The sequence below is a fragment of the Cebus imitator genome, unplaced genomic scaffold (assembly GCF_001604975.1).
Source record: "Cebus imitator isolate Cc_AM_T3 unplaced genomic scaffold, Cebus_imitator-1.0 Scaffold1001, whole genome shotgun sequence".
NCBI lineage: Eukaryota > Metazoa > Chordata > Mammalia > Primates > Cebidae > Cebus > Cebus imitator.
In genome coordinates, this window is record NW_016108316.1 from 55,753 (window position 1) to 67,273 (window position 11,521).

Sequence of the window (11,521 nt, forward strand, 5' to 3'; positions counted from 1 at the left end):
CCGACTCAAAAAAAAAAAAAAAAAGAAAAACAAGCATGAAGGCTGCAAGTCTTGTTCTACCTACACAACTCTAAATGAACCTCAGGAGGAAAAAACAAACTTAAAGCTGCACCTTTTCCCTTCCGCATTTCACCCACATCATACCTTCCTCTTATCCTGTTCTCACAACGAAAGCCACTTAAAACTCTGGGATCTATCTATTCTGTTGGTAGAGCAGACAGACATAAACCAGGCCAAACTTTATAATGGTGGGTAAATTAATGCAACTACTTTTACACTACCTCCATTCCATCCTAATTCAACAAATGCTAAGACAAAGGGGGAAGAATTGCAACCAAATGTAAATTTCACTTGGGAATTATAAATTTAAAATTTTCTTTACTTTTGAGGCTGTCACTTACACCAAAAAACCATAGGTGGTTTTGTTGCTACTGAATTTCAGCAGGGCCCCAAATGTGGTCACTTCAAACTATTAGCACTCCCTGTGCTATTTATGGAACACAGTGCAGAAGCTCCAAAAGGACCCTATGTCCACAGCGGAGCACAGATAATATTCCTTCTGCTCCTCTCTGCCTCCGCATCCAAAGTTGTTGGAATTACAGAGATGGTCCAATGGTTATCTCTACCACCAGGTCTATGCATCATATTATTAAACCACTTTATTATAACGCAAGTGTAGAAGAAAATGCTGTTTCTCTCAGTACAGTGGAGACAGAAATGGAGTTTTTCAGAACAAATGTTTATTTAAGAATTAAGGGCAAACAAAAACATTAAAGCATAGGAATACATCAACTGAATACAAGTTGTCTTGTTTGGTCGGAAATCTTGAAAAAGTTAATCTAACTACTTACCTGAGGTAGATTTAGGTTGGCACTGCTTCAAGGGAACCTCCGTCCATCCCAGAAGTTACCTTCTAGTTTTGGTTAACAGGCTCCCAAGTGGTCCTCTCCAACCTCAGGTTATGCTATATGAATAATACCAATACCTTTTTCTCCCATAGTTAAAAGCCCTCAGCCTTGTTGCATACCCCCAAAGTTCTCATTTGAGGGATGGTCCATCATTAATTTACTTAAAAACTAGAGACAACTACCAGTAAGATTAGTTGAAAGAAGGGTCAAGTCATTGCCCTGTTAATGATACCGACTTGGACCCCTTCTCCATGCTCTCACTAATGACTAACAAGTAGCCATAAGGACTACTTTTCATCACCACCATGCCTCACACCCAATACTATTTTATTACAAATGTCAAACATATACTAGTAATAGGCATGACTTTCACTAAAGAGAAAAAAATATATCCTGTGTGTCTTATCATACTGGGCAACTTTTCAAGGTACAAGAGCTATTTCTAAAAATTATGAAAACACGTCAGATCAAATAAACTTCCAAGATATTTTTCTAAAAGAAAAATACCCTAGAATCAGATTCCTTCTTATCACTATGAGCTATATTCACTGGCCCTAATATTATCACGATCATCAACCAGTCATTATGATCAAAGCTTAGAGCCATACACAAGGTAGCAGTGTAGCAGTTCGCCAACTCCATGAATCCAAATGGCAACACTTTCTGAAGTTCAGGGATCTGCTAGGACAAATCAAACCAAAATCAGAGGATGTGGACTAGCAACAAAATATCTATTCACTAGTCTACAAAGTCCCAAATACTACAGGAATCTGAAATATTCGTATTAAATGTCTTTAAATCTGAGGGAAGAAAAAAACTGAGATGTGACCATTGACATCTCTGGATTAATTATAGTATTTTTAGGGATCACTAAAGACAATCCTAATTATATTTTAAGCTGGAAACAAGTGCTTATCTTTAGGCCTCTGATGAATCTGCCAACTACTTTTCCCTTTTAGCATTTAGAATTCTGCATTCCACGCCAAATATATACCTTATAATGTGGTGATTGCAATCCTTTCCCTGGGATTAAAAGGTATTTTCTCTTTCCTTGGCAGAACTGAAATAAATGAAAGACGTATCATTATGGGTCTTGTTTGCTATGAACAGCAGGATAATGGAGTGAAAAGAACACTAGGTTTGGAGTTAGGATACTCAAAATCAAAGAAGCCTTATTCTTATATTAGTAATGCATCATTATGTGTTTTTACTCTATGCCTACACAGATTTATAAACTTTTCTTTCAGTCTTTCTCTAGCCATTTTACTAGGAGCTGACTGTGGGTATCTATTGCTGAAAGAGATAAGTCACAAAAATACGTATACTAAAAACATCATAACCATTATATGAAGTTTGTACTTTGAGTCAAAAAGAATTTCTAAACTTGAAATTCAAATACCATAATAATTTGAAAGCTATTTTAGGGGAAATAACTTTTCAGAGTATGCCTCAACTGACACTAAGTAAAAAGCGGAGTATGCTGTCTCTTTGTAAGATTGGTCCTGCAAAGAGAAAACTACTAGGAGAGCTGGGATCTGGGATCTTAGTTTTGATCTAGGATAGCTCCTCCCTAGCTTCTTAGTTCATTTCACTGTCAGCAAAAAAAAAAAAAANAAAAAAAAAAAAAAAAACGAAAGAAAAAAAAAAAGAAAAAAAAGACTGCCATGTCACTATCAACACTCTAGTCCCATCCTAGACAAGCATTAAAATACCAACCAAGGCAAAGTCAATATACTCCTTTCCCCCAACAGTAACACATGCCACACCTTCTATCATAAGGTTGCAGTCCTTTCCTTTATTGGATTTCTGAATTTTTTAAAAAGTAAAAGTAAAGCAATCATTAAGTGGTTCAGATAAAAGAAAAGTATCTTTACCTGAGTTACCCATCAGGTCTGCTCTGACCTGCCCTAGCTCCTTCCAGAACAAGCTTCTGGGCATCTAAAAAACTATTTTTCATACTGATTTCATGTAACGTCATCTCTACCATGAGTGAACTTAACTATGAAAACAGTTTTTCTCATACATATTATATGTACACAGATTCTCACCCACAATTAAATCTCTCACTGCAGAACAGAGGTTTCTGAGGCCCGATAAGACAGGAGATTCTACAAAAGGTTTTTTCAGACTCAAGGTATTTATGGGTTTTTTTCACTTATGTGAGTTCCCTGATGTACCACAAGAGCTGATCACTGACAAGCACTCTTCATTCAGACATTTGTAGTCTTTACTCAGATTGGGATTTTTGGGGGTGCAAACCCAAGTAAGGCTCTCCAATGAATGCTTTTGCCATACTCAAGACAAACATACAATTTTTCACCAGTATGGCTTCTCTGATGGGTAAGAAAGTCAGAGTTTTGTTAGAAGCTTTTTCACACTTGCTGGGACTTCTCCCCAGGGAGGGTTTTCTGAGGGCCAATGAGATGTTCATACTGTCTGCAGCACAACTGACACTGAAGGCATTTTAAAAATTGTTCTCCGGTGTGAATTCTCTTACGATGAAGAGGGCTGAGCACTGCTGGAAAGCTCTCTCACACTCAGTGCATTTGTAAGGTTTCCCACTTGTATGAACACTCTTGCGATCAAATTTGAGCTCAGACGGAAAGTTTTCAAACACTCTGGTCATTTGCAGATTTCTCATTGGAGTTGATGGATAAGGTGTTATGTTAGGGCAGCTCTCTGGGCAAAAAATTTCTCATACTTCCAATTGCAGGCTCTCTGGTCCCCACTGAATTCTGAGCTCTGAGCAAAGTCTGAGATTTGCCTAGGGGGTCTTCCTCTTAATCAGTCTCTGATACATAAATAATTTTTAATATTGTTATTACAGCTTCTCGCCTGGTCAAGACAACTCTGAGGCTTCTGATGCACGGGGAGGGCTAAGCTCAAGACCTCTGTCACTCACATTACAGATAAATGGTTTTTCACCAATGTGTACTGTCTGATGTTGAAGAAGGGCTGAGCTCTGGTGGAAGCTTTTATCACATACAGTGTATTTATAGTGTAGCTCCTCTGTCTGAGTTCTCATTTTCTGCTGGGCAACAAAGTCCATACCTAAGAGGAAGCCATTCTCACACGCAGACCACTGATGTGGTTTCTCTTCCATGTGAATTCTCTGATGTACAATAAGATCTGAGCTACAGTTAAAACTTTTCTCATATTCAAGGCATTTAAAAGTGTGTGTGTGAGTTGCCTGGTGCCTAATTAGGTTGGCACTCCGAGTAAAACTTCTCATACATTCCAGGCATTTATACGGCTTCTCACCTGTGTGGACTCTCTGGTGCACGATAAGGTCTGATTTCTGGCCAAAGCATTTTTCACAGGCTCCACACTTATAGGGCTTCTCCCCAGTATGAACTCTTTTATGTACGATGAAGGCTGAACGGTGTCGGTAACTTTTCTCACATTTATTACATTTGTAGGGCCTTTCCCCAGTGTGAGTTCTCTGGTGGCTAATAAGATCTGATTTCCCACTAAAAGCTTTTTCACACTCCAGACACTTAAATGGTTTCTCACCTGTGTGAGTTCTTCGGTGCCTTATAAGGTTTGTACTTCTACTGAAGCATTTATCACACTCACTACATAGATACGGTTTCTCGCCGGTATGGCTTCGCTGGTGGACAAGCAGATCAGAACTCTGACCAAAATTCTTGCCACAAATGTCACATGTATAGAATTTTTTACCTGCATGTGTTCGCTGATGTCCTGAAAGCGCTAAGTGGTGCCAAAAGCTCTTCTCACATTTGCTACATTTATAAGGTTTCTCGTAATTGTGGATCCTCTGGTGTGAAGTAAGATCTGAGCTTTGGACAAAGGTTTTCTCACACATATCACATTTATAAGGTTTCTCTCCAGTACAGGTTCTCTCACACATAATAAGAGCTAACTTTTCACAGAAGTTTTGCTTGCATTCAAGGCACTGGTATAGATGATCATCTATTTGAGTAATCTCACACACATGAATAAAAATCTTTTTACCCTTCCGAGGGCATACATTATATATTTTCCTTTTTTGAGTTCTCTGATTACATCTCTCTTCTGAAGTGAACATTTTCTATGGCTCTCTCCTAGGGAGTTTTCCACTGGTCTTCTTGACCCATCATTGCCCTCGCAGTCATTTTCTTGATAAGAACTTGGAAGAGACATCTGTTTCAGTCATTAGCCTCTACATGTTTCCAGCATCATATACATTAATTCCTTACTTGATATTTCCAACCCTGTGAGACAAAGTAGAAATATTATTTATATTCCTACAACTAAGAAAAGAATTCTCAAAATTAAAATTACTGCAGATAAGACAAATTCTGCATCAGAGTCCCTAAGTCTTCTAGGTTTTACATGGCTTGAAATCAGTTATTTACTTTTACTCTTTGCTAATATAAAACTGATCAGCAGTACATACGGGAAAGTACAAATAAAAATTCTTCCTTCCATGAACCTGGGTGATTTCAAAACAAGAGCTCTTCTCCTTTCCTTGCTTCAGCTGAGAAATCAAGACAGGACTAATAATTATTATGCCTCCTCATGAAGAAAGCAAATCAAAAGGGACTGTGAATGACTATCTCTGGAGTCCCTTTTGCTGAAAGTTTGGAAGAGGTAGTTAACAACCACTAGAATTCCCAGTGCCCAGACAAAAAACTAAGGTTTCGATGACTCTTTCTTCTTAGTGGTGGTATTAGGGAAGTTTCTTAACCACCATGTGCCTCATTTCCTCATCTGTAAAATGGATTAATAACAGAAACTACTTTACACGGTTCCGTGGAATATTAAATCACTATGAATCTCCTGGCAAGCCTTCTGTGTTGGCTCTTACCATCACTATTATTATGACAAAGGGGCTTAAGATTCTGCTTTGATATGATCATATAAGCATGTAACTTGCTCAAAAAGAAAAATCTTGACTGATTACAGATAAAAGCCTGGGCTTGGAACACAGATTTTATAATGGGCTTTTCTTTACATGGTGAAAAGCTGTAAAAAAGTTTTCTTCCTTCTCATTCTGTGATTTAGAGGGATGTACACATACAAAAATACCTAAAGAATCAAGTATCTTTAAAAAAGTTGGGTTGATTCAAGAGAGTTCAGAGGGACTAATGTGTCAATGTACTTAACTACCAATAATAGACTAAAGAACAGAAACAAAAGGAAAAAGAAAGCCATTTTCCTTATCCTTCACACTTAACTCTTCAGTGATCTTTTCATGTTTGACCCTCTCCCTCATACATTCAGACCCTCCCATTTATCACCTTAACACTATAACCTGATAATTCTGCTTCCTATTTTACTACAAAAATGGAAGCAAGTAAGCAAAACAACACATACACAAAAACCAAAATCCCTTCCACGTGCTCCCACCACATCAACCAACTCTTCTAAGTGTGGTCATGTACTGTAGCTTTCCTTCAGCTGCCGAAGATGACAAACTACCCTTGCTCAGTTTAAGGATAGCCTTTCCATCTGAATACTTCCTTTGTTCATAAAAACTTCACTCTAGCAATTCTACCCACCCTCTCTTGCATTATCAATTTATTCTCTCCTATTGGACCATTCCAATATTATTTCTCTTCTAAAAAACAAAAGCATAATCAACAAGAAAATCTCTCAACTGCCTCACACCCAGGCTGTTGTCCCATTTCTCTCTTCCTCTCCACAGTAAAACTCTTCAAAATAAATAAACCTGTTCATTGTCTCCAATTTTTGTCTTCCAAGGTTTCTGGAACATACTCCAATCAAACATTCAACCCTCACTACTCCACAAAACTGCTCCTCTTAGAAACCTACAAGCTCTTAAGAAATCTGACTCCTAGTAACTACTTTGACTCATTTCTCTGCTCTTCCTCTGCTTATTTATTGCACTCCAGTCACCCTGAGTCTTTGCTGTTGTTCAGAGAAGCCAGACTCACCCCCATTTCAGAGTCTTTATGCTTGCTATCTCTTCCTGGCTGAAGGGTTCTTCCTCCAGGAGTCTTCAAGGCTCTCTCTCTCACCTCATTCACATCTTTGCTCAACTGTCACATTCTCAGTGAGGTCATTTCCAACCACTCTATTCTAAACTATACCACACCTCCATCCCAGCTGACTCACAAACAACACTCCTTTCCTATTTTGTTTTTCTCCATAGAATGTAAGCCCCTAAGAGACAAGGATTTTTGGCTCATTTAATTCACTACTGTTTCCAACACTTAGAATGGTGCCTGGCACAGTAGGTACTCAAACCTAGCAGAGGAGTTCTTACTTGGCATCCACAGACTCCTAGGTAATTTATGAAACCTTTGAAGCTGACTGCAAAATGTTCAGTGTATGTGCATTTTTCTGGGGAGAAGGTACACAGTTCTTTCGATTATCAAAAAGATGCAGTATCTAAGAAACTAGATATTAGATTGGAGCCTATCTGTAAAGGAAACAATATTAAAGCTCACTGAATACAGCATATTCATAAATGTAATGGACCAGAACACAAATGAACACTTGCACGCAGAGAAAACAGGAATTCAAAAGGATCTAAAAGACATGGTACTAACATAGTTACCTCTGGGTAATGAGATGACAGATAATATTCTGTTTCATCAATTTGTTAACTGCAGTTTTCCAATTTCCATTCAGCAATCAGTATGCTTTCCTTGCAAAAGGCACAGAGACTGCTACTTTTACGGTAATAAGTAAAAACTATTTATAAATATAAAAAGATAATTTCAAATGTCAACTCAGAACTGTTCTAAAATTTAGTTTTAGGGGATAGGGGAAAGAACCAAATGAGGTGGGAGTAGGCAGTTTCTTCAGAATCAAAACACGGATTGACAAGAAATGTAGTATTGTGACCACAGAGGGACATAATGGGAGAAAAATGCACTGCAAGGCTAACAAGAATAGGGAAGTCAAGACTGAAGCAGACAAGCTAAACAAAACAGAAATGCTTATGCTGAATACAGTGATTATAAATCCTACATTTCAAATATTCAATATATCCATGATCTATGAACTGTCCTAGAAATTACTGTTGGTCCAAATTACATCTTTCAGGTAACTTTCACAGTATCACAGAAGAATTCCTTAGACTACAAGACCAGAGTACACTCTGTCACTGTCACAATCTCAATCTTCAAAGCCTAAAGTATCACAAGCATTACTCCTATTTCCTTTTATTACGTTGAGTTCACAGAGCTAAATGCCACGTATCTGTTCTTGCCTTTAGTCAAAGGAAGTGAGCAAAGGACTTATACCAGGGCTGGATTCCAGGTCTATTCCACCTATCACCTGCCTCACCTCAGTTTATGGCAAATCCGTCCTTTACTTCCTCAGGCTAAAACCTTGGAGTTATCCTGCACTCTTAAATCAACAGATTTGTTGGCACCATTTCAAAATACATCCAGAATCTAACCACTTCTCACCAGCTTTTGTTGTTACCATTCCAGTCCACACCATTCATTTCTTACTTTTACAATAGCCCAAGAGGCCAACTTGAGCAGCCCAACTAACCTGTCACTGCTTCTCCGACATCCTTTTATATTCTTCTTCTCTTTGCATATTCTAATCCAGCCACAATGGCTTCCTAGCTGTCCCAGACATACTCCCCGAAGGGCCTTTGCCCTTTCTTTCTTCTGCCTATAGCTTTCTTCCTCCAGGTGTGTGCATGAATTTCCCCTAATCCCTTCAAAGAATATTTTTTCAGATGTCACTTCTGAGGAAGGCCTATCCTAATCACCCTGTTTAAAGTTATGAATAGTCTTCATGGCTCAGCATTCACTACTCCCCTTGTCTGCTTTACTTTTCTTCATGGCACTTAACACCTCCTAACATACTATATAATTCACTTTATTTAGTTTACTGTCTATTGCTAAAATATGGCAAGGATGTTCGTTTTGCTTGATGATCTTTCCCTACCATATAAAGTAATGTCAGGTACAAAGTTGGTGCTTAATAAGCATCTGCTGAGTGCACGAATGAATTCTCATTGAAATTCTACTTGTCTCCTTGTCTGATAAAAGGACTGAATGCCACAAAGAATGGGAACTACTCTGATGAGATGGAGTCTGGGAAATAGAAGGGACAAGTCAAGGCTGAAGTAACTGTAGCTTACCTAGAATCCAGATGGAAGAAAATGTACATTGTTGATCCTGAGATTTTGACTTCTCAAGGAAGATAGCATTCTGTAAAACACAAAGACAAGAAAGGGATAAAAAGCCACAAATGAGAGAGTTTAGCACTAGATCATTTATACTCAAAGGACTTAACAATGAGTAAACTACAGTTAAAAAGAACAGATGGATTTTCTTATCTAATCCCTTAAATTCAATTCTGTAGAGTCTTAAATCATCCCATACGACTCTTTGGAGAAAAGGACAATACAGAATCTACAACCCATCTGCATCATCTATAGCTTCCTTCGCAACTGTATCAACATTGAAGGAAAGGACTCCTAACACTAAATCTCGGTGGTATTTTGAAAACACTAAGGAATTATCTTTCCCACAGGAACTCAGGCTGTCCTGATCCAAAGTATAATATAGACTACAAAGTATTTTTGAAATAACAAAATTACCACCTCTGGAACCCACATAATCATCACAATTTTGGTTATTCAAAATTTATAACACCCTGTTGATTTATATCTCAACCACAAACAACCCAGGAGGTGGTCAATTAGGGGCACAAAAAGAAGCTGATGGTCCACATTTAACCAATGATATCTTTCTCTAGAAATTTTCACCTGCCTTATCCTTAGGTTAATGGGACTTTCAGTTCCCTCAACAACCTTCCTGTTACTAAGGATCAAAAGCAAACATGGAACTACTTGGACTCAGATAACACATGGGATATACAGTTGACGCTCTCTATGGCACTTAGCTCATAGCTGCCAGTATTAAAATGACATTTTAGGATTCTAGTTCCAGGTAAGATGGAGTAAACACGTGTCACGAATTAAGTTATCCCATTGAATCCAACTATAAAGTCTGGACAGAATGTACAGCCCAGTTATTTGACAACTTTGCAAAGTCCATAGCATGCATGTCAGGAAAGACCAGAATTTAAAATGCCATTCAACCAGCAGGGATTTTACTTTTTTTTTTTCCTTTTGGTCCTCATCAGTATCCTGGGGCCTAAACACAGAAGTGAGGGAAGTTGTAAGATGTAATTGTCAAGTGAGACTTTTCAGAAAACCTATAAGCTTTCATATCATTTATTGATTTGTTTGTTTTGAAGTTCCAGGGTACCTGTGCAGGCTGTGCAGGTATGTTACATAAGTAAACGTGTGCCTATGTAAATGTGTGCTGCACCTATCAGCCCATCACCTAGTTATCAAGCCCAGCATGCACTGGCTATTTTTCCTGATGTTCTCCCTCCCTTCCATCCTGCTACAGTCCCTGTGTGTGTTGTTCCCCTCCTTGTGTCTATGTGTTCATGTTGTTCAGCTCCCTCTTATAAATGAGAACATGCAGTGTTTGCACACCAATTATTTAAAATTGGCTGGCCATGGAAGTCAATGGACAGAAAACTGACTTAAATATAAAAAAAGGAAAAAAAAGAAAATATCTCTGGAGGAAATATAAAGAACGTGATAATAAAACAAAGCCAGAGGAGATAATGGTGGCTACAGAAATCCAAATCTCTCAACACATGCTTTAAAAGCATTAAGAATAACAACACAGAATGGGAAAAAATTTTGCAATCTACCCATCTGACAAAGGGCTAATAACCAGAATCTACAGAGAATTTAAACAAATTTGCAATAAAAAAAACCAAACTCATCAAAAAGTGGACAAAGGATATGAACAGATGCTTTTCAAAAGAAGACATTTATGCAGCCAACAAACATATGAAAAAAAGTTCATCACCACTAGTCATCAGAGAAATGCAAATCAAAACCACATTGAGGTATCATCTCACACCAGTAAGAATGGTGATCATAATCAGGAGACATCAGATGCTGGAGAGGATGTAGAGAAAGAGGAACACTTTTACATGGTGGGAGTGTAAAGGTAGGAGTGTAAATAAGTTCAACCATTGTGGAAGACAGTGTGGTGATTCCTCAAGGATCTAGAAACAGAAATATAATTTGACCCAGCAATCCTATTATTGGGTATATACCCAAAGGATTATAAAACATTCTATTATAAAGACATTTGCACACGAATGTTTATTGCAGCATTGTTTATAATAGCAAAGTCTTGGAACCAACCCAAATGCCCATCGACAATAGACTGGATAAGGAAAATATGGCACGTATATACCATGGAATACTACACAGCCATAAAAAGGATGAATTCATGTCCTTTGCAGGGATATGAATGAAGCTGGAAACCATCATTCTCAGCAGAGTGACGCAGGAACAGAAAACCAAACACTGCATGTTCTCACTCAAAAGTGGGTGTTGAACAATGACAACACATGGACACAGGGAGGGGAACGTCACACACTGGGGCCTGTAGGGGGTTAGGTGAGCTAGGGGAGGGCTAGCAGAGGGTGGGAGGATTGTGGAGGGATAACGTCAGGAGAAATACCTAATGTAGATGATGGGGGGGATGGATACAGCAAACCACCAAGGCACATATATACCTATGTAACAAACCTGCACGTTCGGCACATGCACTCCAAAACTTAGAGTAAATTAAAAAAAA

At 38.3% G+C, this 11,521-nt stretch overlaps 1 protein-coding gene and 1 long non-coding RNA gene across 2 annotated transcripts in view; both read right to left on the reverse strand.

Annotated features, from left to right (window-relative positions):
- Positions 1-718: 718 nt before the first annotated feature.
- LOC119469914 lies at positions 719-2,519 on the reverse strand. Its single transcript, XR_005198775.1, has 2 exons — positions 1,903-2,519; positions 719-964 (listed from the first exon to the last, which is right to left on the reverse strand). It is a non-coding gene; the product is annotated as an uncharacterized LOC119469914 (long non-coding RNA).
- Positions 2,520-2,683: 164 nt separating this feature from the next.
- Positions 2,684-11,521, reverse strand: part of ZNF322 (zinc finger protein 322) — a 20,982-nt gene continuing 12,144 nt past the window's right edge. The window contains exons 3-4 of the mRNA XM_017521244.2: positions 8,983-9,052; positions 2,684-5,122 (exon numbers count right to left, since the gene is read on the reverse strand). Coding sequence (XP_017376733.1) covers positions 3,748-4,956 — 1,209 coding nt within the window. The 5' untranslated portion in view covers positions 4,957-5,122; positions 8,983-9,052 and the 3' untranslated portion in view covers positions 2,684-3,747. The remainder of the gene's footprint in view (positions 5,123-8,982; positions 9,053-11,521) is intronic.